Below are 20819 nucleotides of genomic sequence, written 5' to 3' on the forward strand. Positions count from 1 at the left end.
CTTCAAAATTGTAAGGGACCATGAGAAATCAATCCAGCAGCTACCAGATGATGCAAAGAAGAACAACATAAGACTGATTGGAGTCAACGAAGAAACAGCAGAGAGTGCAGATGACATAAAAATACTATTCACAGAAGTGATGGCAGAAAACTTCCCAAGCAAGGGAAAAGAACTTGACATACAGATAAGTGAGGCATATAGGACTCCAACTAGACTTGATCAAAAAAAGTGTATACATAGGCATATAATTGTTAAGATTCCAGAAACCCAACAGAAGAACAAAATTCTACAAGCAGTTAGAGAAAAGAAACAAATCACATACAAAGGAAAGCCCATCAGAATCTCAGCAGACTTCTCAATGCAAATCCTCAAGTCTAGAAGAGCTTGGAGTGAAGTATTTCAAGCTCTAAAGGAAAACAGCCTCCAACCCGGATTGATGTACCCTGCAGAACTATCTTTCAAAATTGATGGTGAAATAAGATACTTTCATGACAAAGAGCACCTTAGGAACTTCATGAATACCAAACCAACACTCCAAAAAACCTTAGACAATATCCTAGTAAAAGACGATGAGGATCACCATCCCAGGAAACCCAGCAGAATTAGGCCATTGGGCGCAACAAGAAATTAAATGCAAAAGGGGAGAATCCAACAAAAAGAAAAAGTCATGACAATGATAAGTCAATGCGTATCTGTGCTGGCTATTTATCATCTTCTTATGTCTACTTTTTAATTGGGTTATCTAGTAATGAGCTGTAAGAGTTATTTATATATTCTGGTCTTAGGTTTATATGTATTACAAATATGGTATGTTTAAAGACTACTTTTCATTTTCTTAACGATGCCATTTAAAGTTCTAAATTTTGATGGAATCTCATTTATCAATTTCTTTCTTATATACATCATATTTTTGTAACTTAGGAAATTGGTGCCTAAATCATGAACATTTTCCCTTATAATTTCTTCTTAAAGTTTTATAGTTTTAGTCTTTCATATTTAGGTTCATAGATCCTTTCAAGTCATTTTTATGTATGGAAATAAAGGGTTGAGGTTCAGTTTTTATATATGGATACCAGGTGTTCTAGTACCATTTGCTGAAAACACTATCTTTTCCTCTGCTCTTGAATTGAGTTTATGTTCTATAAAATGTTAATGTTAAATAATCTTTCAAAACTCAGTGGACCATACATGTGTGGTTCTATTTCTAGATTCTCTGTTTTATTCCATTGTTCTGTATGTCTTTCCTTACACCAACACTGCCTTAATTACTGTAGCTTTAGAGGAAGTCTTAAAATTTGGTAATAAATATCTTCCAACACATTTTTTTTCTTTTTACTTTTCTAGGTCCATTGTAGTCCTACATAACTTTTAAATTTCAATATCCTGTTCTTCATTTATAGCAAGTATACATAGACCTGAATTTTTATATATACCTTGTGTTTTCTAATCCTGATAAATTCAAATACAAGTTCTAGGGGCTCCTAGAGATTTCTTAGTATTTTCTCTGTAGATGATCATTTCATCTACATATAAAGATTTTGCTTCTAGCTTGCCAATCCTATGCTAATTGTTTCTTTTTATTATCAGACTATTTTGGATTAGGCCTATGTTTCAAAGTTTAATGGACAGATGAAGAGTATGCATATCTGGCCTTGTTCCCCACCTTAAGGAGAAAGCATTGTATCTTTTCCATTCATACAAGGCCTTTTTGCTGGAAGTATGGAGTACATGTCCTATCTGTTGAGAAGGTTCTGTTCTACTTCTAGTCTCCTGATAGCTTTTACCATGAACAGCTGTAGAATTTAGTCTGATACTTTTTCTCCAACTAGTGACAGGATCATATGGGTTTTTCCTTTCCTCTGTTAAAATGATGACTTTTGGGGGTGGCTCTTCCAGTGCTGAACCAACACTGCCATCCCTATGATAAAACCACTTACTACATATTGCCAGATCTGACTTCTAAGAGTTTGTTTTGTTAAGCAAATTTCTATCTATGTTCATACTTTTTCCTTCTATTATCTTTATCCAGTTTTAGGATTTGCACAATGTTGATTTCCTAAAATGAGGGGAGAAGTGTTCCTTCTTTTTTCTGCTTTAAATGTTTGATATAATGTATCAGTTAAAATGTATACGAGCCTGTTGTTGTCATATAGGTGGGTTTTCAAGCTAGGAATATACTTTCTTTAATAGGTGCTATTCAAATTTTATATGTCCTCCAGAGTCAGTTTCATTAATTTGTCTTCCAAGGTACTTCTTAGAAGTTGTCAAATTTATTTCGAAAAAGATTTTTGTAATATGCTTTCTATATCCTTTTAAGTTCTGTAAAATCTGTGGTAATGTCCTCTAAATTTTGATATTGTAATTTTAAAAATGTATAATTGATATTTTATAATAGGAAGAAAAGGTCTATGGGAGTAGGGGAAGTGGGAGGGGTAGGGGAAAGGAAAGAAGGGAAAACAAAAAACATGAGAAAAGAAAAAAAATGGAAACAAAGTCTTTGCAAATAGGGAAGGGTGGAGGGGGTGAAGGGAGGGCAGGGGAATGGGAAAAAAATAAGAACCAAGAAATATCATGTAAAGGTACAAGATCCCAATGATGAATGTAACTGTATTTTATACCTAAAATGTATCAATAAGCTTAATGGGAAAAAAAAGCACAATTAGATATCACCTCACAGTTGTGACGATGGCTACTATAAGCACATGCACAGCGAGAGAGAGAGAGACAGAGAGAGAGACAGAGAGAGAGAGGGAAAGATAGAGAGAAAACATATAACAGGTATTGGCAGAGATGCACACACAAAGAGAGCAAATATTTAACAGGTATTGCCAGAGATGGAGAGAAATTAAAAATATTTTATGATGTTTGGATATACACGAATTTTTGAAAACAAGATACAAAAAGCACTAACCATAACATAAAAAAATCTTTACCAAAAGACACTATAAAATGTTGTCTTGAAACCAACAGGAAGAAATTATTTATCACACTCTGCCTATAGAATATTAGCATCCAGAATATATAAGAAACTACTAAGAATCAAATTTTTAAAATAAGGTAATTATGTGATATGAACAAGCATTTCACAAAAAAATTGGACAATAAAAATCAAGAAATATTTTCAAACTGATCAGTCTTTAAAAACAATTTCAAATGAAAATGACCATTTACACTCACAGGATTGGCAAAAATCAAAATGTCACTCAATGCCACGTGTTAGAATGCGATGCAAAAAGAATGCTCACCCACAGCTGGAAAGATCTCAGTGCATAAGCCATTTGGAAAACCACTTGACCTTAACTAGTGGAGTTAAGCCTAGAGATTGCTAATATCAGTACAGTTCTTCAAATTAAAAATGTTTAGCAATAGTTGAATGAATACATGCATTATAATGTTTTCATGCAATGAAGTACAGTGCTGCCTCAGTTCACAAACTTAACTCTTTCCATGATTTTGGTCACAAACTGTATTGGATGAGAAATGAATCAAATTTCCCCATAAGGCCAACATTGAGCCTAACTACTGAACCAGTTCAGTTTGCAACCAGAATCATGGAAAGGATTAAGCTCATGAACTGAGGTACCACTGTACTATTCAGCAATATAAAGAAACTAAGACTTCGGGCTGGGGATGTAGCTCAGTGGTTCCGGCACCTGCCTCGAAAGCGGAAGGACCTGAGTTCCATGCCCGGTACAAAACAAAACAAAACAAAACCGAAAGAAACTAAGACTTCACATTTTAACAGCAAAAAATCACAAGTCTCAACACTGATTAAAAATAGAAAATCATGGAAAAATGAGAGGTAAACTAGGCAAAGAATAACCAATTCTTGTTTAAGGATGCATTCATAAGTGATAAACTATAAAGAAATCAAGGGAATGGGCAATGTTCAATTCTGGAGTGTACTGACCTTGGACAAGCAGAGGGGAAGGTGACTGCAGTGGGCACACAAATGCTTCTCTCTTTTAAGCCACGTGACAGGTCTTGAGTTGTCATCTCATGCTTATCTTAAAAACTCAAGACTGTGTGTGTGTGTGTGTGTGTGTGTGTGTGTGTGTGTGTGTGAAGGGGTGCTAGAAATATCACCATGCTAAAGAAGCACATATTAAGGAGCAAAGTACCTATCTTTTATTTTCACATTTTTAAAGTATTAAATAATACTTTACTATAATCAAAGCCAGCATTATGTTGGAACTCTAAATAAGCAAAAGAATGCAAGGAAAAATTTTAGAAGTTGAATTTCTTTGGATGTTAACAACTGGCATACAAAGATGGTATAAACTGCTTAAAAATAATAATATGCTGTCCAGATTGTGCAACACAGAAAGAATGGAAGGATTATCTTCAACAAAAGTAAAATATGTCCATTTAAATTCTATGAATATATAATATTGCCTTATAATTGCACTAAAATGTCCCCTGTCACAGGCCAGCTACAGAGGTCTGGGTTTTTTCTTTCTCAACATACGACTTTGGTCACTTAGGTGAACTATTAAGAACCCTATTTCTAAGGGAAAACAAGAAGGGACCTCAAGAAAGAGATAAATATGATTAGAAGGTAAGAGAGTCTGATTTATGAGGAAAGATGAAAGAAGTCAGATGGCACGACTTGCTGAGTGATGGCCAAGCATGATAACAGTCGACAAATATTTGGAAAGCATACCCCAAGGAAGGAGTATTTGACATTGATCTTGGGACAAGGGTGTTCAGCTGGCCATGAGCGGGTCAGTTAAGGAGAAAACTCAAGCTATTCTGGACTCGCCTCGGTTCGAATGTGTGAAATCAAGGGATTTATTCTCTCCCTTGTAAGAGCAGCTGGTTAAAATGAAATTTGGGTCACATGGGAAGATTCACAGGAAAATAAAAGCCTCGTTTCATAAGGAAAAAGTTATTAGAATCAGGATGTTTTTCTAGGAATTAAAGGACTTTGAGCCATTCTTTACATTTTTGAAATTTAAATCACTGCATTTTTTAATTAAAAAATTTAGGACAATCAAAATTCATACTATCACAGGATAACTGCTCTTATTACGCTTTTCCTTTTTGGCTTTCTTGTTGTTTAGCTTTTGTTATTGCTGGCTTTTGTCTGCTTTTATATTTGAACTGTTTAAAATTTAAAAACAGGTATACAGAATAAATAAATATCCGTGTACTCAGCATTGAAATTAAGACATTTCCAAAGTGGAGCAGGCTTCGCAGCCCTCCCCCACAAGAAATGATTCATCTTAGGGATCCATTTAGGCCATTGCTATTCAAATTCTTAAAAACGTACATTGCACGAAAACATTCTCAATGAATATAGACTAGTACTGCAAAGCTGGCATGGTGCAGCATGTGCCCCACGTTCAAAATGCTTTTTTGACTTAATTTGGGGTTTCGGGATGGCTCTAATCTGATTCTTACATATTTACTGATTTCTAAAGCAGTATAGTTCCATTGCACTTATACACATTTCTTTTCGCACTCTAACATAATGGACGTTCAAGTGATTACTTCCCAGGGTTCCGAAGTCACAAGCAATGGTGCAGTGCTTGTCCTCACTCATGCCTTGTACCCATGAGGGTTTCAGCAGGCGCATGCGCGCCTCCAGCTTCACAGGACGCTGCCCTTTTCAGTGCTACGAGCATCCCTTTGTTCTATCTTCCTATCAACACAGGGCAAGTTAGACTTTTTAGTTGTTGCTAATCTAATAACTGTGAACTCACTCATGATTTTAATTTCCATTTTCCAGATTAAAATTTGTATTGAACACTTTTTTATTCACAAAGATAGTATTAAAAAGATTCATTACCACCCCAACCAGGATGCCAGCACTATTTATCATGCTCTATTTTTTCACTTTGCGTGAATTGCTTGTTTACATATTTTGCCATATTTCAGGGGGTTGTGCCTTCATTATTGAGACGAATTCCTTACGTATTCTAGAACAATGCTGTTCAACAGAACTTTTTGTAACGGTGGAAATGTTCTATGTCTGTACTGTCCAATACAGCCGCCACCAGCTGCGTATGGCCGTTAAGCACATGAAATATACCAAGAGTGTTTGAAAAATTTAATTTTATTTAATTAGTAGCCACATGTGGCTGGTGGCTACCATATTGCACAATAGCTGTAAATAGTAGTTCTCTGTCACATACATAGGATTTATAAATATCCAGTTTTGTCTTACATATTTGAAGCATACATACTACCTTTGGTTCTGTCCCGTTTTTTCATAGTTAACATTTATCCATATTATTAAAAGAATTTTTATGGTACATATATACCTTTTCACTAAAGTCAATAAAATTTTGTGCATAAATTGTGTCTAAAATCTCTAACTACATTTCTTTATGTGAGATCCACACAAAAGTAGAAATAGGAGAAAGAGTATAACCCTTTAAAGACTCTCGATACTGATCTTCCACGTTTTCCAGAGCATTCTTTCCACCCTCAAGCAGGATATGAAAGAGTTCATCTCACCATGCGTTCGCCAGCTTTACAATGATTTCTCAATATGTACTTGATAATTTTATGATGTAAAAGTTTGCTTTTTTATTTGGCAATCTATTTCTTTGATGCATGCATTAGCCTTTTCTTCCTTATTTGAATGATCAATTTAATTTCTTTTACTATTTATTGTGATATTTATATTTTTTCTCACAAATCATAGGATTTCTTCATGTAGTAAAGATATTGTCATATTTGCTAAAAATACTTCCTCCAATGTTTTCTTTGACTTCACATTTTACATTGGAAATAAAGAATTTCCCAATTTCTGCAATTTTCTTTTACCTCTGAAATTTCTCATATTGTTTTCATGCTTAAAAAATGAATTTCCCCACCGTGAACTAAGGTAGATACATATATTTCCTTTAAAGTATTAACTTTATATTTAATACCTTATATGACATTCATATAACATGTAGTACAAACATTTTTTCCTAGTTGTCCATTTTCATAAAATTACGCCCTGGGGAATTTTGCTTGTTTATTTGGTGCTCCATCTTCCTTCAGAAAGGACTTAAAACAGCCCATTAGAAAATATTTTCTTCCTTCTTTGGTTACAATACCTCTTTATCATCCACTAAATCCTGCTGAACACTAGTGTCTTTTTTCAGGCACCTATATTTCTGCCGCAGATTTGTTCTAGCTACAGTTGAGTCAGTAGTATTACAGTACCATAACATTTTTGTATCTACCAAACAAGTTACCTTTTGAGACTTCTTATTTATATTTCTTAGCTATTACTTCCTGTATATTCTTCTAGATTGTTTATAACCATTGTGATGATTTCCAAAAAATAATTATGCAAATTTTTATTAGTATATAAAATGTCTAAATTAATTCAGGAAGAATAGGCATATTTATGATATCTAGCATTCCTAGTGAGGAATACGGTATTTCTTTCATTTAAAGTTTTCTTTTGCATCTGTATCTGTATTTTTTTCAAACAGGTAGTATGCTTCTCTTATTATGACTGCTTTTAAGTATTCCTGCATTCTTGTCGGCTCTCATCATTTCAATTTTGTAATTTCTTACATTTCCTGTCTTCCTCAAGGATTGTCCCCACCTATTTTAATGGAAGAATCTGTAAAAATTAAGTCCCACAAAACAACGTAAAGATCCTGGTTTTGGATCCTATCTAGGAAATTACTTGGCTTTCATGCAACGGGTGCCTTAGGACCTTAGGTCTACTTTCTCTCTGCGAATCCAGCTTAGGGAGCCCTGGGGCTTTCTTCCGGCCCTTGAAACTCCTACTTTCTCAGCAGGATTTTCACTCACAGCAGATGATCCAAGCCACTACCTTGAAGAGAAATCCAAAACCACCAAACAGAAGCCACCTCAACGTCCTACCATGAAATCTGCAAATGTGCTTGCATCTGAATTTATCTCTCCCTCCTTGAAGTTTTAACGGAAGAGTGTGCCTTCTTTACTGAATAGGAAAGCCAAGGAGGGAATTTCTGCACTAGGAAGCTCTTCCCTCTCATCTCCTGGGTGACCCTGTGCTCTCAAATTCCCCTCGTTCATCTCTTCAGTATCTACTTTGATGGGTCTATCTTACCAGTATTACAGGATTAGTCTAATCATTTTTCCAAACTAAACCGCAAACCCTCTTCCAACTTTTCACCCTCAACTTGTCTAAATTTTCCACATTTGAGGACACTTCTGATCAAACCCCAGATCACCAGTGAAAATGCTTTTCTTGAAGTTGTTAATTATCTCCACTTAACAAAGCCCATGGACCCTTTCCAGTCCTTACCTTAATGACTTTTTAGCACCACTTGATCGTAGTGACCATGCCCTTCCCTTGGAAGCATCCTGGCTTCAGAGACAGAACATTCCCCTCCTTCATCTCTCTGGAGTCTCCTTGGTCATCTTGCTGACCCTCTTCCTTTCTCCTGATTTTCTCAAAACTTTTCCAGTAACCTCTTCTCTTCTCATTCATTTTTTCTCTGCAGCCTTCTTTTCTATTACTGTGCTTTCAATTACCATCAACTTGAATTTATAAATCCTCTTTTTCAGTTACATATCCTCAAATGCCCACTTCACATTTACACTGTTTCACAAGCTCATCAAATACAACCAGGCCCAAATTGAGTCATTAGCTTTCTACTCTTTCTACCTGTGTCTCCTCAAATGTTTCCTAACTAAAATCAGTCCCCTGTCCTTCCCTGGGGCTATTATCCTAATGCAGATCTCCTCTTACCCATTCTGCCCATAAAACTTTCAAGGAATCTTTTGGCTTCTTTTATTGCCCTCTTACAATTGATTTTATTATCATAGCCAGATTGAGTTTTTAAAAATAAAACATGAGTCCAATGACATTTTCCCCTTCAGTGGTTTCCCTTTTTAGCACTGTCAGAGACGTTTCTGTTTGTCACACAGTTGGGGAGGGATTGCTACTGCAGTGTTGGGTGTCCAGGCCAGAGATGCTATGATGCCACCAAACATTCTACAATCCCTAGGACACTCCCACAGCAGAACTATCAGACCAGGATGTCCACCTCACTGGAGCAGCGCAGCCCTGACTTGTGCTGTTCCATCTGTCCAAACCCCTCATCCTCCCGCCCTCCTCCTCCTCGGTGTAATCCCACTTGCACTTGGTCTCTCCTTGAACATCATTTCCTGTGGGGAATGTGCTTAGCCCCAGATTCTGTTTACGCTGATAGCCTTTATTGTTTCTGACTACGCATTCAGGATGTTTCCTGCTATGCTACACCACCCTGCGGGCCAAGACCAAGTGAATCCATTACTTTGCCCTATACCCTTTTTTGTTTGTTTGCTTGTTTTCGTTTTTTAGTTTTGTTTATTTTATTAGTACAATTTAAATATACATAACGATCACATTCATTGAAGGGAATTTGTACCTGTACGTAGAATACCTTGATTCCTCTCTTTCTCCCAATCCCCTCTCCTTTCTCCCCTCCTTATTTACAGTTTTGTTTCTATTTTTTCTTTCGTCATTGTTTTCTTTTTCCTTCCTTCTCTTTCTCCTTCCCCCATACCCCTTCCCAGTTTCCCTTTTCTTTTGAACAATTTCTTCCTATTTCACATCGCCAATTAAACATTTTGGTCCTTATTTACCCTTTCAGTTTCTCACACCAGAGGAACAATGCAATATTCACATGTGCGCCCAATTTATTTCACTTAAAGAGTATAGTCTCAAGATACATCCATTTATCTACAAATGTCTCAAGTTTACCTTTCTTTATGGAAGAATAGTACCTCATTGTATAAAAACACCACATCTTCTTTATCCATTCATCAATTGATGGGCATTTGGGTTCTTTCTAAGATTTAGCTATTACAAACTGTGTTGCTATAAACATGCCCCATAGAACTAGCACAAAGAATCGACAACTGGGATCTCACCTTATTAAAAAGCTTCTTCACTGCAAGAGAAGCCACCAACAGAGCTAAGAGACAACCTACAATGTGGGAAAAAATTTTTAGCAGCTGTACCTCAGACAAAAGTCCACTATCTAGAATATATAAAGAATTGAAAAAATCAGATCCCCCAAATTCAAAGGCCCAATTCAAAAATGGGCATCTGAAATGAACAGACATTTCTCAGACAAAGGAGTGAAAGCAGCAAATAAGTATACGAAAAAATGTTCAACGTCACAGTCATTCGAGAGATGAAGATGAAAACAACACTGAGATTCCACCTTACTCCAGAAAGAATGGCTGCTATCAAGAAATCAACCAATAACAAATGCTGGCGGGGCTGTGGGGAAAGAGGAACCCTGCACGCCACTGCTGGTGGGAGTGCAGACCGGTCCAACCACTGTGGAAATCAATATGGAGATACCTCAAAGAACTAGGACTAGAGGTTCCATTTGACCCAGCTATTCCCCTGCTGGGTATCTTCCCAAAAGAATTAAAAGAATCATACCACAGTGATATATGTGCACCCATGTTCATAGCAGCACAGTCTGTAATAGCTATAGCTTGGAAACAGCCCAAGTGCCCATCAACTGGGAACTGGATAAAGAAGATGTGGGGTTTTTTTTAATAAAATGGAGTACTACTCAGCCATAAAGGATGATAAACTAGAGACATTTATAGCTAAATGGATGCATAGAGGCCATCCTCTTAAGTGAAATAAATAGAAGACACATGTGTAAATACCAAATAGTTTCTCTAGTGTGAGAAACTGAAAGTGTAAATAAGGATTAAAATGATTAAAATGAATAATGGATAATTTGAAATAGGAAGAAAAGGTCCAAAGGTGTAGGGGTGGTGGGAGGGGAAAGGGAAAGGAAAAACTATGAGAAAAGAAAAAAATGGAAACAAAGTCTATGTAAATAGGGAAGGGAGGAGGGGGTGAAGGGCGCACAGGTAATGGGGAAAAAATAAGAACCAAGATACATCATGTACAGGTACAAGCACCCAAGGATAAATGTAAACGTATTGTTTACCTAAAATGTACCAATAAAAGAACTAAAATAAAAAAATGCCCCATACCCTTAATACTGTGTGTGTGATAGATAATATCTTGACTGTAGGTTTTTAAAAAATAGAACTTTACTCTGACTGACTTTACTCTTTGCCCAAGTTGTAAAACACAGCATTGGCACTTGTTCCCCTACCTCACAGTCATTAATGCTCAGATAACCTGAATGTGCTGCGTACATATGAATAGGTCTGCACTGTCTCCCGTGCTAAGCAACAGTGACGATTGGTCATGTGAAATACAAATAATCTTTCTAATTTAAACTTTGTTATGAAAATATGTTATTATCATTTTTAAAGATGTATTAAATTCTGAAGTGTTAGGAAGCCCTTAAATTGTGCTAATTTTTTTTTGTCTTTTTGCAGTGTCAGAATTTATTGGATAACAATGAATTCACAAGCTACATCACTTCATCAGCTTTCATCTACCACGCACTCCCGGTTTCACTTAGATATTGTGACCATGGCATCACAAGTTACTTTATTGCATTTCAGTCATAATTACCAATATCTTTGGCACTCAATTCACAACCTACACTTCCAACAATGATGCATAAATTACAGAAAGTCTGAGGGTGCTTAAAAGTGGCCAGCAGATTTAAAGAGATCACACCTAGGATCACTATAGGTGGCCAGATGAGGGTGAACAACCAGGTGGTAGCTGTCTATCCTGCAATAGTGGGGTTTAACCTCACCATGTCAAGAGTTCAGAGGCCAGGATCTGAAGCTGGCTCTCCAGTGGAGACAGTCTCCTGGGGCTGAGCTCTCCAATTGTGTCAATTCTTATAGTCATCACCATCAACACATATCGTTATTGCTTCACATGTTTGTAGGAAACACAGTATGTATACCTACCTAGAATATTTTAACTTTAACAGCTAAATCTCCTACCAAACTCACAGTACATACTTCTAAGGAGGAACGAGCAGACTTTGGTTCTATGAGGAAGCTTGCCGTCCCTGTTAACATGCTGGCCAACTGTCCCCGAGGGCCTCTGGCCCCATCACACAGGGAGAATGCCTGAGAGCAATTAAAAAATCTGTACTGGCCCAGCACTTAGTGAACCTGAGTGTATTTCTAAGTCAATATTTTTGCAGTTTCACGATTGTGTATCTAATAAAAAGCTATTATTCCATTGATAAAAGGAGTAATCTGGAGAAGTTTATTATGTAATTAGCCATTAACTATTAAAATACTGGAAAAATTGATTATTTCAGAGGCTTGGAGACTTTTACTATTTTTTTAAGATAACTTGCTTTGCATCATTTCGTCAAACTAATGGAGTATACTTTACCCTTTGGAGAAAATATAAACCTATATACATGCAATCAGGTCCAGATTTACCATGCAACACTCTGTCATGTGCCCTGTGCTGAGTGCCACCTCCTTTTAATGATTAGTTAAGTTGAGGATAATGAAAGCCTTATCATGTGCCTAATTAGCCATGCAGTCCCTAATGGTCATCTCAACTCATTTAGATAAAGTCAGTTTGCTGATCTGTTCCTTAAACAGGGGGTGGAAAGAGAGCCCAGGAAAAAAGTGTGTGTGTCTGTGTGTACACACAAAATAATGAAACAAACCATAGTATCACAGAGCATTGGGGCTTCCTTACAACTATTAATGTTTTTGTCCAAATAAGTATATTTCAAAAACTAATTTTTCTATATACTTAACTCAGACTTTTTATTTATATTCCTATGGAAACTTCTTGAATAATAGTCTTTTTTTTTTCATTCTCCTTAAATATTAGGTAAATATTAGGTGATATTAGGTAATTAGCTGAAAGCCATTCCTGGTTAACTGGAAATTGTTCAGTAGGTCCATGTAAAGATTCATCAGTGGCCTTGAATCTATGTTAGCTGTATTTGAAGTCCTCAGTTACTTAGCTGGACCTTAATAAATAACATTTATTTCTATGTTTGTCAACCGAGCTGATTAACACATATTGTTGAACATATAAGACAAATTATAGCAGATGTAAAATAGAGAAGAAAATAATGCTTACCTCGTTCTTCAGCTTGCTCCCAGAAAACCTTAAAAATTAGTATATTTTCCATTAGTTCAAAAAAGAAATCACAGTTATATCAATCAAAGAAATGAAGAGGACTTAAAAACATAGTAACTTCATATCATAATTAAAATTTTTTTCCAAAAAACCTAAACACCTTTTTCAGCTTTCTAAAGAAAAAGTCTCATAGGGGGAAGTAAAATGAAAAGTATTTAGGGAAATGAGGCAAGAGTTACAGCAAGCAAAGAACACAGAATATTAAGCACTTGTGTGTTCCAGCCTGCATTTCCATTTTATAGTGGGTAGTGGGTAGTAAGCTACTCCTATGTTCCTTGTAGTATCTGGATTTATTTTAGTATTACTCAGGTAATTAAACTTTCTTTTTCCACAAGATAGTTTACTTTTTAAAATAATTTCTTCTTTTAACAACTAAGGCTAATTATTGGTAAATCATACCATTAGGCAATCCCAGATGCAGTTATAATTATCCAGAGTTTCAACATTTTAAAAATAATGGTAGGGATCACTGATTTCATTGGTTTTCACACATTGATTAATAACTTCCTCCTGATAGTTAATGACAGCATGGAGCAATGTGCTCTTTTTCTATTTATGTTTTTCCTGTCACAAGGACCCAAAAAGGTCATTAGTGTCATTCATTGAGATAAGATTACATTCAAAGTATATGTGTGCAACTATTATTATAATAAACTCTTCATCTTGGTAAGGCAATAGTTAAACATTGTCTCTTAGAAAAAAAACATTTTTCCTGCCTCTATTTTATTGGATCCATCCTGAAAATCGACTCAGCCTTATGAGTACATACCACTTTAAAGGAAATTTTGTTTTTACAACTTCTCCTATTTATCTCTCTGGCATACTTAGCTCACCATTGATTTCTCATTATTACAAATGATACAATTTACCTATTACTACTGGACTGTGCAATTGTAAATGTGCACACAAAGTTGACATTAAGGTTGTATGATTAAAAGAAAAAATTTTAATAAGCAAAATCAGAAAGCCATTTCATTCAATAGATGCCATGCATATTTGAAGAAATGCAGAGGATTTGACTTGAATATGGTGTGAGGCCCTACCTTGTGAGGCCCTTCCCAGAATAAACGGAGTGGTAATACGCACTGCTCTCTTTGATGCCAATCCCATAGTAATGATACCTAGGGGAAGGACAGGAACCAGCTCTGTGTTAATGAGGGGATTTGAAGGAGAAACAGAGTCAGGTGTAACTAAAGTAAACACAGTGGGAACTACAGCCCCTTAGTGACATACCCACGAAGGCCCACCACCCCCTTGATTCCCTATTCTTTCCATCGGCCTTCATCCAAAATCAGAAGAGAAATGAAATCAGAGAGAACAATCAGATTGCCAATGGACTCCAGCCTGATTAAAACTCATTCTTGGCATCACCATCTGAATTTGGAGCGATTAAGCAGTGAAGGATCTGAGTTTCAAGACTCCTTTTCTGACCTTAAAAATAAAGCAAGAATTGGCCAAGTGCTTCCACCTCTAAACATTTCAAAATGGAAGTCTACACACCACATATGTAAATATTTAGAAAGTATAAATAAAGCCAACAAACTCCTAGGTAAGGTATCTTTGTCCTCTGTCATTGACAGTTTGCATCTGTCGGGATCTGGTAGGCAGATGCGAATGCAGAATGCTTAGACTCTGGGTCCCACGTGGGAGCATGGCAGTGGGTGAAAATCAGCCTCAGTCCCTCCTCAGCGACCCCCTTTGCTTACTGTGAGGGGGCTGCAAATCCAGGACCCAGCCCCGAGCCCATCACCCGCAAGGAGCTGTCTCCTGTGTACACCAGTAGACAGCGTGGCTTCCTGAGGACTGCCGAGGGACCACCCAACAGAGCTCAAAGAAGCAAGACGGGTCTGTTTGGATGGGGAGCTGCAGGGCCCAGGGACGCTCGAGGTGATGGGGTCTTTGAGTGGACACATTCGGCAGGCAATGGACTCTGTGTCCCAAAGGAGGGGCTGGGGCCAGGCCCTCAAAAGCAAGAGAGTCGGAGATGAATTCTCATCTGTCAGGTCCCAAAATCACCTCTATTGACTCAGGGGCAGTCTGAGGAATTTCTAAACTTTAAAAAATACACATATTATAACAAGAAATATTCTCAAAAATAGTTGTCATATTCGAGAAGTGACAACGTGGAGTGATCGAGGTAGATGAACGTATTTGTATTTGTGGCAGACTGAAAGAAGTTTTCAAGTTCTCAATTTTGGTAGAAGGATAATAATCTGTAAGTTGTGTCATAACTGCCTTGTTTTTAAAGAACAGAACGAAAGCTCCTATGTGTGTGAAGGAAAAGAACCTCCAAGGTATACTGAAACAGAGAGAAATGAATGAAATATGAAACTTACAAAAACTCTAACTACTCAATTGATTTATGTCTCTAGAAGGAAGCTTAAACAATAAAGACTATCCAAAGAGCTATGTCAACAGAAATAGATAAGGGAAACACTGAAAAACTAGAACAAATTAGCAGATTTAAATGATATTCAGTCAAGTATAGCAATAGGATTAGAATTAATGAGCATGAGAGTTTGCAGTATCTCATCCTGTTAGACTTTAGAGCTGAGAGACTAAACAAAATGTCTATACAGAAAAAGGAGATAAAACAAGTGATGCCTGAGAACAAGAGGCTCTATTACAATGAGAAGATATTGCAATTTCATGTCCTTTTGCAAAGCTTGCTGTTTGTCTAGAGATTTTAAGTTTAAATAGCTACAAGTTAGCCCCTTGTTACAGCAATATATGTTAAGCATTGCTTTTAATTTGGTAAATTTTTTACTATAACTTCTCTCTTTTGTTTCTAATTCATTTTTCAATATGCAAATAATATCATGGTTAAGTCGTTTACTACTGAGAAAGAAATGTTGTTACCTCTATAGGAAGGGGATAAAAGTCACAAGTCAAAGGGGTGAGCTTGCGCTCAATAAACAGAATGCACACTGTGTCTGGCTCCTGTGCTAGCTGTCAGCACAACAGTGGACAAAGCAGACGTGGATGCCTAGTCAGGAACTCTCTGCCCTGAATGCCACCCTACCCCAGCTGGGCTGTGGAGCAGTGACCACAACCACCAGCACAGAGGTGGTTATTAAAACAGCGTGGTGATCAAATTTCGAAAAATTATAACCTCCTGCAGGGCTCAATAAATATTGGCTAATATGGATTTGGGTTTTTTCTTATTTCTGACTTTTAAAGAAAGAACTTTTCATTACACAATTTATTTGCCCCTTAGTTTTATAAAATAACTGCTGTTTTCTCCCTCATTCCCACTTCCAGACATTAGGGCAGAATTCTTTACAAACAGAAGTATTTAATGCCTCTATCTGCATTCAGAGCCAAGATTTTATATTTACCGAAACCAGAATTCTTTTAAAGGAATGTGGATATTTTAATCATAGTTCAAATGCAAATGACACTGTGGGCCAGACCCAGGAAGGTGAACTGCAGCAATGCCTCCTCCGCTGACCCAGGGGGAGGAATCCAAGTTCGTCCCATCAGCACAGCCTAAGTGGAAACCATGGAAAGGGGAGATGGGACATCCTGGCTCCTGGAAGGGGGCATCCTCTTTTCTTCAGCATACTCAGTGCTCACTGTGTGCTGCGTGGTGAGAATTCAAAGAAAGGCAGAGGAGAATCTCTGTTATACAGCAGTGGATGGACTTGTGGAGCAGAAAAGTGTGCATAGAGAGAGCTGCTGTCTGAATTAATATGTTGCACAATTGAAGCAGGTAACCGTAGATAATAATAGAAATAGTTGCCATTTATCAAGCAACTATTACACACAAAGGGTTTTATGTATGCATTTACAGCCTGCAAGTACCACTTGCAAAACAATGGTTCCAAACTTAATTTATTCAAAAAGGTTATGTAAAAAGCTATGGGTTTGAAGGCAAAATTCAAACCCACAGCTTCACAGAACTTTTTATTTCAAGACCATGTTACTTCCCAGTACAAGGTACAGAAGATACATTGTATCTAATTTTGTAACTCAAGATTGCTTCCAATTAGAAATTCTTCACTAAAATATGGTGTGAATGTGTTTGTACTGGTACACATACTCTCTTCCAGTTTCTCATAAGTCAAAGTAAGCATGGGGAACTGACACAAATCATTAAGACTTACATTATTTACCTCTGTGACTCATATCTGACCTACCATATAAAAACAAAACCTCCTTCTATAACGTAAGGTCCATATACAGGAAGTCAATACTATTTGTTGAATAACTGAATGAATAATGTGAGAAAGTAAAAAATAGCAATATATCATCAAGGAAACTATAAAAAAGAATTTGTCTATTAAGAGCATACTATTATATACTTATCATCAGCATAATTCAAAATTTGGTAGGGGTCACTCTTTTTTTTTTTTTTGGTACCAGGGATCGAACTCGGGTCCTTGAGCTTGCGCAGCAGGCGGCAAAACTCTTTTATCTAACCTGATATAAGGAAATGTACCACATCCTTTAGCCTTACGTCATTTACACCCTTGGAATTTACATTTACATGCTTGGTCTCCATAAGTAGCTTATGCTTTCTACCTTAGTGCTACTGCTTTGTTAAACCTCCACTGGCAATACCCTTCTGCTCTCATCCTTGTTTCCTGTCTGTACCTTGAGGATGACTTTAATGTGTAAAGGTTTACCTGGTCTCTCTGCTCCCTGAATGATTCTCCTGACTGTTTATCTCAAGGAAACTTATCCCTTGTATGAGTAGTATGTATGCACATGGCTTGCTTTCCCTCCTGAACTCTAAGGTTTGGAGGAAGAAAACCTTATCTTTCCCTTTATTGTACTCGCCGCTAGAAATTATGGTAAAGAAGACCCCTCAAACATTTACTGGATGAATCAATGTATTTTTCTAGGAATTTAGAAACCAATAAAAGAGTTTCTTAAAGCTAGTAATTTTCAATAAATACTACCTGACACTTCATTTCCACGTTATCAATAAAATACTGGGGTTCAGCAGATGTTATATACCTAAATGGTACATTAAAGGGGAATGAAATAATCATGTTTAGGTAGAAAGACCTTTGCTAGCAGTACGAATCTCAATATTATGCAATGACCATTTTAGTGTTTTAGCACATTTTATACCTAGTTCTTCTGTAGCCAATAAAATAATCTTAGCCCTTAATCTTTCTTTTAGTCCAGCTAGGTACATGTTATCATCAGAGAGATGATTTAGTGTCTTTCAGAAGAGAGAAGAGATAATAAATGAGCTGCGCTGTCCTCCTAACCACTAAAGATAAACCTCATAAAACCGGGAAGAGTGAGTTCATGCAGAGTATACATGGATTTTTCATCTCCTTTGCAACATTTTATAGCACTATTTTGTTGTTAATAGAGATCCCTAAAATAAATCCTGCTAAGAAATATTTGCCAGGAATATACTGACATAAGAAGAACACATGCTAGTGCCTGTTAAATAAAAAGTGGTTTGCTCACTGTGGGACAACTAGCTGGTTTTTTGTTTTGTTTTGTTTTTGGTACCAAGGATCAAACTCAGGACCTTGGACTTGTGAAGCAGGCTTCAGAACCACTGACCCAAATCCCTGGCCCAATAACTAGCTGTTTTAATATCCCACTACCTGATAGCTGATGTGTGAATAGATTCCCACACACTTCACAGTTTTTCTTGCTAGATGATTATTATCCATTTTTATTAAAGAAGGTATACGACAAATGTTCAAAAATCCTTAGTATTATTAGCTAAGTTCTTCAAGAAAATGTTTTTGTTATGAAAGTGGCCTTTCTGGTTATCTAACAGAATCGTGTTCATTCTTTTCCATCAACTCTCCCCAGCCCTGTATCTTGTGTCAAGTGATGGATCTCATTTATAATTTATGAATACATAAAAATAAATGATTCTTGTGTCCACATTTAAAAGTGAACATGTTATAAAATATTAGAGATTTTAATAAGACAAATACAATCATTGCAGTTCTTTTTTACAACTAAAATATTTACATTGTATCTAATACTTTTCTTCATTGGCTGATTAATTTATACCTGCACTTATGTTTCTTCTTTTCCATTTCAGTCCTCATATAGAATTCCTGAAACATATGTTCCCACTGAACGAGGAGCCCTGATGTTAGTTTACATTGCACAAATGATAACTGATAAGGAAATGATGGGATTAAGCTGGTCAGGGACTTGCAATAACTTGCTATGATAAGAGCAGCTGCCATATCAGTTTTATTAACCTACTAAATCACCACTAATAAATAAGATGATAGTTTTTGTCCATCATGTCTGAAAACCAAGATTTGGTTGCTCAGAGTCTATAAAAAATTAAAATATAACCACATCCAACAGTTTCCTATGTGCATGAAATCTATTTTGGCCTCAACTATGTTCCTTCTGACTTTTTCCCAAGCCGGTGTGATCGAGGGAGAGCCCATGCTCCCTGCAGGCCTCTGTTCCCTGGGCCTCGCTACCACTGAGGCCCTCCTGAGAGTCTCACTAAGTAACTGATAGTAATAGTGAAGGGCATTTGTGCCCCGTCTGAAAGTTCTTTGGATCTCAAAAACTTTTTAGGATCATGTTTCGCACATTAATACAAATACAAATTGATTATTCCTGACAGGGTATATTCATTACCATAAAATATTCAAGAATTACTCGGTGCCTGTACTGTACCTATAAAATTTTGTTTCATTTTTATTGAAAACCAAATTTTAAGATATTACAGAGAGTAAAGCCAGGTGCACACGTTTGCCATGGATGGCAATCAAAAGGAAGAAAAGAAGAAAAAAGGAATTCAGCTGTGTGATGTACACATACCAACTCCTCATCCAGAATGTAATCATAATGCACTGCAAACATGCACCAATCAACACTGGAAAGTGAAAAAAGAGTAAGAGCCCTGGAAGTGAGGCAGATTTCTCTCTCGGGGGGAGGGCACGCGCTCTGTCCTTCTGTCCTGTCCGTAGGGACTACTGATTTTCCTGGCAGGGAGAGTGATAAAGAAAGGGACAGGTAGGGGCCGGGGATTCAGCTCAGTGGTTTCGCCGCCTGCTGCGCAAGCTCAAGGACCTGACTTCGATCCCAGTACAGAAAGAAAAAAACAGAAAGAAAGAAAGGGACAGGTAATAGAGCCACTGTCCCAAAAGCACACTGAGTGCTCTGGAGCGAGGCTTCCGGGCCCATTTGTCAGCCTCTAGAGGTTTTTCCCATAAACTCTGGCAGCAGTGGCTTCCTATACAAAACTATTGTCTTTCTAGTTGTGTCTCATTCTGACAGTGGATAATGTGTGGACCTACACAACGATTATATCCACTGGGTTTTTAAAAAATCTTTAACGGATCTACTTGTTTGAAGTATTTTCTCCCTTCCTTTTGATTGAACAAATTTTTGACTTGTTTTCTTTAATTGAACTTTTTTATCTTTCACTTTTAATGGGTGGAAGTAGTGGCTGCAGCCAGGTGAGAGGGGTGGAGACCTCACTTTGTGAGCGGTTATTTCAGAGCCCGGAGAGACAGGGTCTGGGGAGGTACGCAAATCACTCAGCCTGTAGACTCCAAACCAGCTCTCTGTTACACAGATCAGTGTTTTCTAAATTTTGGATTTCATACATGGACCAGTGAAATGTGCAGAATAACCTCACTCCATGAGCCTAAAGACACCTGAGGTCAGTTTTAGAAACAGTGAGGCTCCCAATAAATCATAATCCAAAATAAATCCCATCTGACAATCCCAAATGAAATCGCTGAACATGCTCTATTCTACAAAACGTTGGCAAAACTGAAAACTTATTTTTAATCATCACCTGAACAGTTACATAATATTTTTAATATGCCATCTAATGCACTTCAGATAAATGAATAGA

The 20819-nt window shown here is 37.0% G+C and overlaps 1 protein-coding gene across 3 annotated transcripts in view; it reads right to left on the minus strand.

Annotated features, from left to right (window-relative positions):
- The window catches only part of Rfx6 (regulatory factor X6), a 62480-nt gene that overhangs the window by 33842 nt on the left and 7819 nt on the right, over positions 1-20819 (minus strand). For all 3 annotated transcript variants that reach the window (XM_087190209.1, XM_087190208.1, XM_087190207.1), the window contains exons 5-6: positions 14047-14124; positions 12944-12971 (exon numbers count right to left, since the gene is read on the minus strand). In XM_087190209.1, the coding sequence (XP_087046335.1) occupies positions 12944-12971; positions 14047-14124 (106 nt within the window). The remainder of the gene's footprint in view (positions 1-12943; positions 12972-14046; positions 14125-20819) is intronic.

Source organism: Heterocephalus glaber, unplaced genomic scaffold, assembly GCF_053883595.1.
Source record: "Heterocephalus glaber isolate CG9 unplaced genomic scaffold, H.glaber_assembly_v1.0 deba00001550, whole genome shotgun sequence".
NCBI classification, from domain to species: Eukaryota; Metazoa; Chordata; class Mammalia; order Rodentia; family Bathyergidae; genus Heterocephalus; species Heterocephalus glaber.